Source organism: Nannobrachium achirus (genome assembly GCF_963921795.1).
Source record: "Nannobrachium achirus genome assembly, chromosome: 4".
Taxonomy (NCBI): domain Eukaryota; kingdom Metazoa; phylum Chordata; class Actinopteri; order Myctophiformes; family Myctophidae; genus Nannobrachium; species Nannobrachium achirus.
This window is the reverse complement of record NC_137813.1, coordinates 12,810,288-12,823,660: the sequence shown is the minus strand read 5'-3', so window position 1 is coordinate 12,823,660 and position 13,373 is coordinate 12,810,288. Positions and strand designations below refer to the sequence as shown.

Sequence of the window (13,373 nt, the reverse complement as noted above, 5' to 3'; positions counted from 1 at the left end):
GGCGCACAGTTCACTTATAATATGATATATAGTAAAACACCCACGCTATTCTGTGGTCTCCTCAAATGCAATTTTCTTTTCTCTGCCCCGGAGATATCTCCACCCGCCTTGCACGACAAAACCCTTAGTGAGAAAAAGGGAGAAAGAAAATGAAAGTATTCTGTCAGATACATTTTCAGCCTCGCTTTTTTTCCTGTTGGACTTTGTCATTGGTGTAAAGTAAAATAAATTTAATTAAGTACTGTACTTAAGTACACTTTTGAGTTATTTGTATTTACCTGAGCATTTCCAATTTCCAGTAATTTTACTTCTACTCCACTTGTGACGCTCACAATGCGTTGCATTGCGAGCTTTGTAGATCTGCTATTTTCAAATATTTGCTTACATTTGAAACTTGTGAAATGGGACATTTTGCATAATGAGTACTTTCTACTTTTGGTACTTGAAGTACATTTTGAAGGCAATACTTTCGTACGTTTACTCAAGTACATTTTGAATTATGGACTTCTGTATTGCAGTATTGATACCAGCTCGTTGCCAATATGAACGCTCGTTCTTTTACCTTGTCTGATGACTGTAAGCTGATGAGGGGTCGTGCGGGTGTGTACAGTAAAAAACATCTCCCGTAATGCTGCTTTCAAATCTCCACCACACGTAAACATCAATGATGTCCAATCCACTTCCTGGCTGTTCTCTGTGGACCTGATCTAGATTACTGTATGTATTTCTATGCTCTGAACGATGGCAAGCGGAGTGGCCCAATTCACATCTATTCTTTGCATAAGGCTACCCTCTGCCGACAGCTTGGCTAAAGTACACATATAGTAGGTCCAATATAAAAAAAATCTTTTTAAAATAATGAATAGATCTTTTTCTATAACATCGCAAAGGTAAGCTGCTTTTTGCTGGCACCAGCCCCGATAAATACATAATAAATCTGGCAGTAGAACTGTTAAGTAAATAATGTGAGTACTTTTTCCACCAGGGGAGAAAGAAAATTAAGGTATTCTGTCAGATACATTTTCAGCCTCTTTTGTTGCACTTCTTGGACCTGGCTGGCACTCATTGATTGGAATAACGTCCAGAAAACACAGCCAGCCAGGCTCGGGAGTTTAGAACAAACAGCTTGACAGCGAAAAAGCTGGTCGTTCTGCCAAACCTTCCCTCAGATGTGCACAGAGCACACAACAGAGCCACTCAACAAAGTCAACATTGTGTCAAGGGCTCCGCTTTTTATTTATTCATTGCCAATCGATAATGTAATAAACGGTACACACTATTTCATAATAATGACATTTGGATGGAGCCATTTGGAAGGAGTCAAACCTACTGCATCCAGCGGCTAAGCGCAATATTTTGATGGAACCGTGCACTTTACGATTAGAGCATGATATTTGTTACACTGTTGTTTAGGACCCCCAAAAAGCTTTGGTCAGCACTGGATGTGCAGTTTAACCACCCTGTAAATGTAATTATATGTCCTCGGTCTAGAACACCGTTTCCCAAACAGTTGTTCGGAACCCATGTGTGTTGTGAGTAAATGCAATAATTTACATACCGGTAAATAATAAAAAAGGGTTAAGAAGTAGTGAAAATAGCAGATCTACAAGCTCGCAACGTGGCACAAAGCGACACGCTGTGAGCTTGCGGATCTGCTATTTTCACTAGTTTAGGTCCCGGGGAGGCTAAAATGTTTGGGGAACAACTGCGCTAGTATTTCCCTCTACATGAAATCTCTCCATTGAAAACAGCTGATCTAAAGGGGGCAAGGTGGCGCAGACAGTAGTGCCTTTTCCTATAGAAGGTCAGCGGTTCGATTCCCGCTAGGGATGCTGTGGGCACTGGGGGCGTGATCTCTCCCCCACGTCATCAGTGACGCCTATCGGTGAAACTTGTCAGGTGAAAAGACCCGTCTTGGACTCCTCATGCATAGAAGGAAGCATGAGGTCAGTCCGTTGTCTCCCCAGGTTGGCAGAGGGAGTGTAGAGCCCATGATTACTTTAGGCAACTGACACCGGGTGAAAAAATGGGTTACAAAAATCATGGGATATAAAAAAAAACAGTAATAGGCCTACTCGCTAATCGGGAGATAAGCAACAGTCAGGTCACATAATGTTGTCCGCAAAAAACAACCTGATGGTGGCGCTAGAAGAGGGGCATGTGAGAAATCAGGGGCGGAGGTTGTGGTTTGCCAGCCAAGGAGTGTGTGTGCAAAGTTTGGCATGGATCGGGGCAACGGTGGCAGAGATAAGAGTAGGGCCAAAAGTGTGACGTGATGGCGTGACGGACAGACAGACAGGCGGGCGGACGGACGGACGGACGGACAGACAGACAGACAGCCGGTGGAGAGGTTTTGATAGTAACTTAAATAGACGATCTACAAGCTCACAATGAATTGTGAATGTATAGATAGGCTATATTTTAAGCGAATGTGTGCCCCAGGGTTCACTGGGGTTCAAGTAGTTAAGGCTAAAAAGGGTTTCAAGAAGTCTCGCTCCTCAGAAGCCCTGCAGCGATCGACGGCCGCGTCCTCATTCACCTCATTCAATTAGGCATTCTCCATGCAGCAGCTTTGATAATGAGTCGACGGGCCTGTTAATGGGATTATAGCAGATTATTGCAGATTTGAAAAAAGGTGCTTTTCACACAGACACAGAGGGTCTAAGGGCTGCTGTCCGCCCGGCATGGCTTTCATCACCTCTGCTGGAGTGACAGGCGAGGTGAGAGAGAGAGCCATGCCATGGTTCTGCTCCAATATGACCCCAGGATGCTGTGAATAACAAAGCACTGTGGGATCAAACAGTGTTGGAATGCAATACTGTAGCTCTTCACAGATTAGACCCGGCCATTCAAAACCCTTTTATTCAAGGCCCGCCTGATGGGTTGCGTGCCCTGCATCAAAAACCTTTTTTTCAGTGAAGTAGTCTTTTAGGCCTATTTGTGTTTTGGGGTTGCTATCCGACTGCCTAAACCTAATCTCAACATTAACCCTAACCTCAGTAAAACTAAAGCTGGTGAATGCTAACCCGGTGAAATGCTAACCTGCCGACACTGGTGAATGTTAACCTGGTGAAATGCTAACCTGCCGACGCTAACCTGGTTTTGGAATGGGGATGTTTCGGAATGGAAACCCGACCCTGTGTTTTGGAGATATATGCAGAGCACAAGACACTTCCGGGATTTGGTGGGCAAAAGCTTCAAAGAGACATTCGCCAAAAAAAGGCTACAACAAAAAAACAAACGCAAAGTGTCTCTGTTTTTGAAAATTACTGAACATTTCAAAACTTCACCATTGCCATTGAAATGACAGACATTGGCAAGACAGAAGATTTTCTGTGGATCTTCAGAACATCGAGCTCATAGATCAGCTATTTTTACTATTTTTTATGACCTTCTCTGACTTTTGAAGGTTAAATCTACCTATGAAGGTGGATTCTGCTTTTCAATGGGAATGGCCATTTGCCATTTATGAGTTTCTGCAAAAATACACTCTCCAGTCTCCATAAAAATTTGAAAGGCAACACGGGGAAAGAAACCATGTGGAAAAAATGCATTTGTTGGACATTGTCAGGTAAAGAGCAGTACATACTGAAGAGTTGAAACGGCATATCTTTATGTGAGCTGTTGTGAAATGTATTCGTTCATTCATTCATTCATTCATTCATTCATTCATTCATTCATGTGTTGAACGGTTTCACCAATAACGAATAACCAATAAATGCCCTCGAACCACAGTCGGGTTGTTAAGTTGGGGAGGCTGTAGCTCAGGAGGTAGATTAGGTTGGCCAATGATCCGTGGGTCGGCGGTTCAAATCCTGGCTCCTCCTGTCCACATGTCGAAGTGTCCTTGGGCAAGACACTGAACCCCATATTACCTCCAATGAGTTGGTGGGTGCTAGCCTGCCACTATTGGTATGTGGAACCAACTGTTCGCCGCTTCGCTTCCCAATGTATGAATGAATGGTCCATTGTACAGCGCTATAAAATGCAATCCATTATTAAGTTGAACTTGGGACATCTAAACTATAGGCTTATTACACGACCAGCTGGTATGGGTACATTGGTTTAAGGGGAGTTAATGGTGCCATGTTCTTTCTTCCATGTGGTTGCAGACACATGATGAATGTGACGTGGGAGCACAACGACTTCTCCTTCAACGACGAGGGCTACCTGGTCAACCCCTCCATGATCATCATCACACTGGACAGAGAGAGAACCTGGGACAAGGTACGCACTGGTGTATAGTAACTAAGGCCCCATATACACAAAGACAATACACTGAGTTGTTTTCAAAATGTTTCCAAAACGTTGCTGTACAGACGGAATCGTCTCAAGAAATGCAAGTGTCTACATGAAACCTACCGAGAACGCAACTAAACCACTGAAAATGCTGTAGCATACTGTATATGCCCGGCCTGTGAGTGGCGCTGTAAAGCTGCCACAAAGCACCAAAAAGAGAGAAGAAGAGAGCGATGTTGTTATTTGTTTGCCTTTTTATCATGTCTACTTGTTGCTGACGGAGGTAGTGTGAGAGGGAGGAGTACAGTTTGCTGTAAAAGCTCTATCGCACTCAGTAGGACAAACTCAACATGTTTGATGTTGTTGTTGGGAGGGGAGAGGGCTTGGCGCGGGAGAGGTTGTGTTGCTGCAATGTCATAGCTTCAGGAATTATGCGAAGGCTATTCGGCTGTACTACATATGGAGACGCGATTGTGCCGTCTTCAGATCGATTCACTCTGGGAGCCGGTTTCAAAGATGTCCGTTTCAAAAGATGTACAGTACTTGAGTAGGCCTACAGGGAGATTTTATTAACAAAAACAGTACAATATTAAGTAAGTAACACATCTTCTTTCATTGAACAATGGCTGAAAAAAATGACATGGCTGTGCTCCTCCTTACACCGACCGGATCAAAGTGGTTTGAACCAGCTGACACAAGGATCATTTTCAAATCAATTATTAGTAGCACCCGCTCCTATATTCAAAGTAACGTTCTGAATATAAATAATCCATAAGTGTCCAGTTTTCAGAACTATACCCATTAGGACAGTTGTCACGTAGCCTATATATAGACGAGTGGAGACAGATGAAGGCTTGCATATTTATGTCACTTGTCTGAGTGGACAGCTAAAGAATAACAATGACTTGTCCATTTAGGCCTTGACAAGCGGACTAGTGTTAATGTTATGCTCTGGTGAAAACCTCTTCTGGACAGTTAATTACACCCATGGCAGGGACAATACAGGAGAGACATGAGATGAGATATGAGTGTCACTCAGTGTGTTATCATCATATTGTACCTGACATACAGTAGGGAGGGAGCAGACAGTGACTGGTGGAGCCTGGGACGTTTCTCACTAACTGTGTAATGAAGATCGTTGAGATGCTTGTTATCAAAGTCAAATGTTGTAAAAGTATGCCTGGTTCCACCTGCCTTTCCAATTTTGCCTGTCATTAAAGGGGAAGACCACCCATTTTCAAATTTGAAATTAGAGGAGTTTTGTGGAAATAGAAAAAAAGTTCCCCCCCTTCTGTGTTGCCTAGAACTGGAGGATTGATTTGGGGGTTTGTATTCTAAAGTACAACGGTGTGATGTCATCACATTGTACTTTGCAATGCAAACCCCAAAATCAATCCTCCAGTTCTAGGCAACACAGAAAGGGGGGAACTTTTTTTCTATTTCCTGGCTCATTAGTTACTTTGTAGATTTTGATTATAATTACAAATAACTTCAACCCTATATACATTTATTTCTGCCATATAGGTAGGCCTACATACCTGCCATTTGAAAATTGCTCACAATGCGTTGCATTGTGAGCTTGTAGATCGGCTATTTTCAAAAGATTTTTCTACATTTTGTTCATTGGGAAATCTGTGAAACAGGACATTCTGCCTACTTTCTACTATTGCCTATTGGTACTCTCTGTAGGCTACTTTAATTAAATGTTGAATGATACCAATACGTTTGTACTTTTACTCAAGTATATTAACATTCCAAAAACCTCTACTTGTGGCAGAGTATTTCCACATTGATTGCAGTAGGCTATTTTCCCACCACTGTTCATTAGAAAGGAACGGCTCCCTACTGCGAACCGGATCCCATCGTTCATTTCAAAGAGCCGTTCAAAATACTCGATTCGTTCGCGCACGTCCCACCTACTTGCAAGGGATGTGTGCTGGTCGCAGACTTTCTTCTGTTTGTTTGATATGCGCTGCCGTTGAGTTTTAATTTAAATCCTAATCATTCATGATACAACCTGATGGACGGACGGACGCTATGAAAAGTGTGTCTGTGTGCGCGCGCGCGTGTGTGTGTGTGTGAGTGAGTGAGTGAGAGGCAGAGGGAGAGGTGGAGAGAAAAAAAAAAGATGGATCTGTCACTCAGTCAGATGTATGCTCAGAGACTTGCGTCTATCAGCGGCTGCTGTACCTATTTTCTCTCAGTCCCCTGCTGCTCTTCCAGTCTTCCAGACCAGTACTGATCCAGGAAAATATCAAACATGTTTGAAAAGAGTCAGGCTACCCCCGATCGTCCTCCGAGCCACTCGGCTGGGCTCCGAGTGGATCTGTGAGACCTCACGCTAGACGACGTTCATGCCCGATTGTCGGGCCCGTTTCAGTCGGTGGCAGCCCGATTGTCGGGAGGGTAATTAAATAGCCCGATTATCGGCTAGTGTGCGGCCAGCTTAAGGTATATTATTGACGCGGTTCAATATTGAAAATGGGTGGTCTTCCCCTTTAAAGGTGGGAAAAACATTTATCACTTTTTAAATTATTTTACCCAAATGAGTAGAGTAAGTTATTACTTCACCAAACAAATTGGATTCAATTCAAGTAACTGTACTTAGTAATATTGCCCAACACATGCTGATACGACCCATATGTCTGAGTCACTGTGTTATTGGGGGCTTTGTCAGTACGCGCTGTACCCGTCTCAGTCTCACAACATCAAAACGTCTTGCGCACCTGAATAATAAAAGACTTTGTTGACAGGTGCGTTTGGGGGAGTAGACACACAGACATCAAAGACACCGACGCTGTCTTCACCTGCTCGGCAGAGGACGCGTTTAATGTCACTGTATCAGTCAATCACCCAAAACGTGGTGATTTAAGTCATGAGATTCAAGATTGTTTACAGGTACACACAGTGAAGTGTGGTTTAGGGACTTAGATGTGAGGGTTACCATTTACCGAACTTTTCAGTCCGTGACCCCGCAAAATAGTCTTTACTTGCGCCAGATGTGTACAGATGTGCCGTTTCCAACTCTTCAGTATTTATTGGTCTTTTCCTGAAAATGACATGGAAATGCATTTTTTCCACAGGTTTATTTCCCTGTTTTGCCTTCCAACTTTTTATGGAGAATGGAGCAAATTTTTGCAGAAAAAAATTGCAAGAAACCACTCAATTCCCATTGAAAAGCAGAATCCACCTTCATAGGTAGATTTAAACTTTGATGTCAGAGAAGGTCATAAACATTGCAAAAATAGCTGATCTACAAGCTCAATGTTCTGCCAATCCAAGGGGAATCTACTGACTTGACGGACACGAGAAGTTTTGAAATGGCACATCTGTTTGTAGGGAGGTAGCTGTGAGTGTTTAAGCCATAAACAAGTAGGCCATACATGGCCTACTTGTACACGAGGCGCAAGTTGGCACCTTGACAGAGTTTTATAGACGTATTAAAAAGGTCTTAAAAGCCCACTTTAGAAATGTGGAGATACCCTGTATACACACAGTTTAGTTTAGTGTGCATGTGTCAAACCAGAGTATCTGTAAGTTATGATCACATTTTGGGAATTGATATTGATTGAAACAGCTTCTTATGAAAGCTTATTGGATGTAGACACTGGACAGACACCATCAAAGCTTATGGTCTAAACTAAAGCGTCATTCCCTCCGGGCAGGATAAAGATAAAGATATCATTTTCAACTCAAGTGGATGGTAGCGTCCACCACAACCATAACGCTGATGAAATTGATGTGAACGCCGACATATTGTTATAGTTATGTTTATTGTGCCCGGTGGGAATGATGCTTAACTCATTAACTGCCAAAAACGTGAATCCCTTAAAAATCCCGTTGTACCACCCTGCCACGCCCGTGAATCCCGTGAATAAAAAAATAAAAAATAAAAAAAATGTTTTTTTTTTTTTTGTTTTTTTTTTCAAAAAAATTTTTTTGGACCCCAAAAACGTTAGTAGGCATGATAGCGATCGCGAAATTGCTTGTTTAACCCCCATACAACCCCCATACAACTCAGGTAGCAGACCTCCAAGCTCACAACAGTGTAAAACATAATGGCTGCTATCTCATGAATGCCTGAACGGATTTCCATTCGGATTTTTTTGTTTGAAAGCTGTGAGCAATGTGGACACACGTGGTGCATTATCTAGGCATGGGTGTGCATGATCCGTGCACTATGAATTACATGGAAGTCTATGGAGACGAATGGCAGTTAAAGAGTACGAACTACGAAGGTATTGTTAAATGGCAGCATATGAGTTAATATATATATACTGCATACCAGGGGTATAGGCAACCTTAGGCACGGGTGCTAACAGTGGCACAGGGGAGGGTGATCACCGGCACACTGGCAGAAGTGTGAGAGAGAGAATTTTTATTTAAAAAACAAATATATATATATTTTTAAACTTGGTCAATTAAATGAAGTTAGCTAATTTATAGCAAATTACATCTCGCACAACATTCTACATTCATTAAAACTCTAACTGGGGAGGGAGTCAGGATTATTGCTCTGGGTCTAATGATCGTTCGATGTCAAAAGTATTTGTCGTTCAAATTTATGTTGACATGACACGCTGACACTCCAGAAAATAAAAACATGGCACTTCATTTCAAAAAGGTTACTGACCCCTGCTGTATACATATACGCTTAAACTGATTTTGATTCCATGTTAACTTGTTTTTCTGGGCACCCCCTCAAGGACCGCTGGGTCTCTCAGGGGAGAAATTGAATTTTGACCTTCAGGTCAAAGAGGTTTGTGTCAAACCAGAAACCCCTGAGGATCTAGATGTCCCGATAGAAGAGCAGGGAGACCAAATACAATTATGCCAGTTGTAGAAGCTATTTTTATATTCACTAAAACTTTAAGTGCGTGACTTGATATGTACAGTAGTTAGCTTTTTCCCCACCTCTCGATTGAAGCCTTGTTCTTTGTTGACTTGTCTTTTTACACCATTACCAAATTGCCAAATTGACCGTGTGCTCCGGAACTAATTTCTTTGTTGGAACGTGTAGGCTATAATTTCTCTGGGTGTAATTAATTCTCACGCAGCAGAAATCACCCCCCTGAGACCAAAAATAAGTTAATTACGAACGTTAATCGGCACAATAAAACAATTATACCTCTGGATTCCTAAGGGCAAGGCTCAAATTATCTGGCTGTTGTCCATTTCACTCAGACCTGGCAAGGCCAGGTCTATCGAACAAGTGGTGGGAAGCAAGTAACTAAGTACATTTACTCAAGTGCTGTACCTGAGTAAACCTTTTCAATACTTCATACTACTTCTACTCCATCAAATCAAATTAGAACTTTTGACTACAATTACTAGTTGCTAGTTACTGTGTAGATTATGATTATTATTACAAAACACCACAGCTCTATATACTTCAGCTCTCTAAAAACAACCACTCTACGAAAACGTTGTGAGTTTTTAGATCTGCTATTTCCAAAAGATGGGACGTTCTGCACGAGTATTTTACTTTAGGTACTTTAAGTATATTTTGATGCCAATACTTCTGCAACTTTTTTTCTTTCTTTTTTTTTTAACGTACTACATATCATTATTCATTACCTATAATGTAGAATAATATATCAATCATATATCTCTACATTTTGTTACTACTCATCTGTCTAGATCTATCTATCACTGCTATCGACCAGCTTGTGTGTCAACATCTGTATGGTGTTATATGGTTGCCAAAAAAGAAACAAAACAAAAAACAATGTTGCAGCCAGGTGAAGCAGATCGATTGCTCATTAATTGATCTCCAGCCGTGTTAGAGAGCACAGGTCCAATAGCTCATTGTAACACCAGTGGATGAATGGCTCTGTGCATGTGTACAAAGTTACATACCGGTACACTGTGTGATTGGAACTTTTCTCTTTTACACTAACTTGAACCTTGGCATCCCTTTACGGAAGAGAACTTTAGCCAAAATTCCAGACAGGAAATCTGCAACGCCTCACGTTGCAAGGCGTTGTGAGCATGTAGATCGGCTATTTTCACAATTTCTTCCTCTAATATTTGACAATTTTGGCCAGTGTTTAATTTGTCATTTTAGAGGTATTACAAAAGTCCTTAAATTATCACTGTAGAAATGTGCATATACCCTCTATTCCGTTAACTTTATGTTGGTTTGTTTACTGTTGAGTGAGAAAACAACGCTGCACATTAAGTTAATCATCTGGGGACCCCCCAATGTTGTTTATGTGTGCACATGCCTGTTCAAACACACCTTCTCTCAGACTCTGTAGTTATTCCTCTCTCCTGTGCAGCACCGAGAACTGTTTTTCCTTTCTGCCAGTTTACAGGCCGTCGTCAAATAGATCACAATTTCAAATGTTGATCAAAGAAACGCGCCGGAATGAAACGTAATCTCGCCGCCCGTTTTTTGTTTTTGCTTTTATGTGCCCACGCCGCTTGCGCTTCTGAGCCATGCATGCCAATGATGTTTTGTTGTTGTTATTCCTTACTGTCAGGCAGAAACCTCACTCACGGTTATAGAAGATTTTAGGAATCAAATGTGCTTTTTCTTTTTAAAGACTTGTTTTGGGGCTTTTATGCCTTGATTGATAGGAGAGGAGACTGACAGGAAATGGGGGGAGAGATGGGGAGAGACACGCGGCAAAGGTCGTCTGGATCGGGAATCGATCCGGCGACGCCGACAGGCATCCATGCCTATGTGGCAATGCCTTGGTGGTATGTAGCCTGGACTAGTAGGCCAGTGGGCGCCCCCAGGAATCAAATGTGCTTAAATGTGTCTATGGGTTTTATATAGATATTTAGCCAATGAAAAGTATTGAGGGTGACTATAAATCATAATTGGATTGATTGGAAGAGAGGTAGTTATTTTTATTGTTATTTTTCCATTTCCTTAAAAGTTACGGCGTTGGACATACAAGGTTTCCACCTGACAATGTTGATGCTGTTCCCTTTTCTCTGGTGTGACTGACAGTTGGAGAGAGATTATAATGATGGTGTTTTGCTCATAATTGAGATGTATTGCGCTGTGCTGCTGTTTAAAGCTTGTTCCCCGGAATAAACAAACAAAACAAACGATATGGAAAGCAGCCTATCTTCTTCACGACGCTATCGGTGAAAGTAGATCCAAATCAAAAGGCTTTTGCTCCAAAAGGATACATTACATCACAGCCGTGGTTCTCAAACAGGTCTCAGGGGTCCCCCATATTGATTATGTTTTGGCCGCCTTCTGAGAGGAGTTTGTGCCAGGGACCCCCAGACATATTCATAATATTATATTCATAATTATTTGTGTTGATTTATGTTCCACGTATTTCGCAATGTTTTAACCACTTCAACTCCAGCATGCCTGTTCAGCAGGGCACATTCACCTAAAATAGCCAAAAAAAAGAGAGAAGAGAGATTGTGTAGACCCTCCTAAACAAGAAGGGGGGTAGATAGGGGAATGAACTTTTAGAATTTGGGAATTGGACAATTTTCAGGTGGATTTGTTTTATTGCTGGTTTTATTGCTGATTTGTTTTATTGCTGGTCTTGTGTTGTAGTCTGTATGTGTCTGTGTTTTTATTGTGGTGTATCTCTTTTTAGTTGTTTTTAGTAGGCTGGCACTTTATGCACATTACAACAAATTTCTGTGTAAACAGACAATAAACTGACTTGAACTTGAACTAGAGTGAAAAAGGATCGTAACTATACAGTTACAACTCAGTTCTGTCTAAGTATAGCGGGTTTAATTGATCCCCTTTATGCCCATATATGGAGATCTGTGTCAGTAGAACAAGCCACACTGGTTCGGCTGACATATTGTCTATACTGTAGGTTAGACTGACATGTTGGCATTCACAGATATGGGCTTAATATTGATGACATGGGATCTCCATATATGGGCATAAAAGGGATTCTGTTAGTGTAGTTCCCCCGACATCACAGTGATGTCCGAGCGTGATGTCAGAGCGTGACAGTCAAACAACATATCAACACAAAAGACAAGCGTGACCCAGACAGCTATGGTCAATATGTGACGGTTCTGATAGTTATACAGCATACTCAAATATACAGTTTTTACATACTTTTTGCTTTGCAAATAGACGTTGTGCAGGCATGTACTGTTGGTGAATGTCAGGGAGTTGGTGTGTGATATTTAGAGCGGGGGGAAACAGAGGCGTTTTTCGGGGGCCTGTATATCAAGCTGTTTGGATGCCAGACAGTAAAGCCTCTACTCCGCCTCGGGGCATGTGTGTCCGACGCGGCCATAAATCATGTCTCTTTCATCTGTCTGCTGTTGTTGGCCTCTCCCTCCGCCCATGTTGCCCTGCGGTGGTGGAAGACAGTACTCAAATAAGTAAAAGTACTACCAATACTGCAATGTAGAAATACTCTCTTATAAGTAAAAGTCCAGAAATCAAAATGTACCTGAGTCAAAGTATGACAGTGTTGACATCAACATGTACTTAAAGTACCAAAAGTAAAGGTACAAAATATTGTACTTTGTTATTGTTGTGAGCTTGTAGATTGGCTATTTTCAAATAGCCTTAGGTGTAAAATAGGGCTAAAGTTTTTAATATTATATCTGCTCAATAACTAGTAACTAAAGTTTTCAAATAGGTGCTAGTAAAAAGTACAATTGGATCTGAGATGTAGTGGAGTAGAAGTAAGTAAGTGTACTTAGTTACTTTACACCACTGGGCAGGTGGTAGTGGGACTGGAGTGTGTGACGTGTGGCACCAACCAGCTGGTCATTCAGTTTGGGACAGTTAGGGATGCCAACTAAAATCAGATCCTCTCCCGGTTTTAACAGTTTATTTGGAAACTAAAAGACATGTCCTTCATTGAACTCATCATAAGAGACACAAGTTGGCAACATTCGTTTTGGGGCGGACTACAATGCAATGCAACACTCCACCTCACCCATAGAACTTCACTCTCCCTGTACCCCTTCTTGTACCCCTCCTTTTCTTTGGGTTGATGCTATGGACTGACCAACATAATATGGCTACCATGCAGACATAGGCCCCCGCCCTACAGTAAATTTCGCTCTCATGTATGTTTCTCAGATGTTCTGATGTCAGTAGACAAGCTAGGTTCATTGTTTACCAGCTATCCTAGTTCTTTAAGGTACTACACTGTTGTCTCTACACTCCATTCGGT

At 41.8% G+C, this 13,373-nt stretch overlaps 1 protein-coding gene across 1 annotated transcript in view; it reads left to right on the top strand.

The window, feature by feature from the left end:
- The window catches only part of grin2ca (glutamate receptor, ionotropic, N-methyl D-aspartate 2Ca), a gene marked incomplete at both ends in the record, with an annotated part of 125,170 nt that overhangs the window by 52,038 nt on the left and 59,759 nt on the right, over positions 1-13,373 (top strand). The window contains one exon of the mRNA XM_080723949.1: positions 4,113-4,227. Coding sequence (XP_080580075.1) covers positions 4,113-4,227 — 115 coding nt within the window. The remainder of the gene's footprint in view (positions 1-4,112; positions 4,228-13,373) is intronic.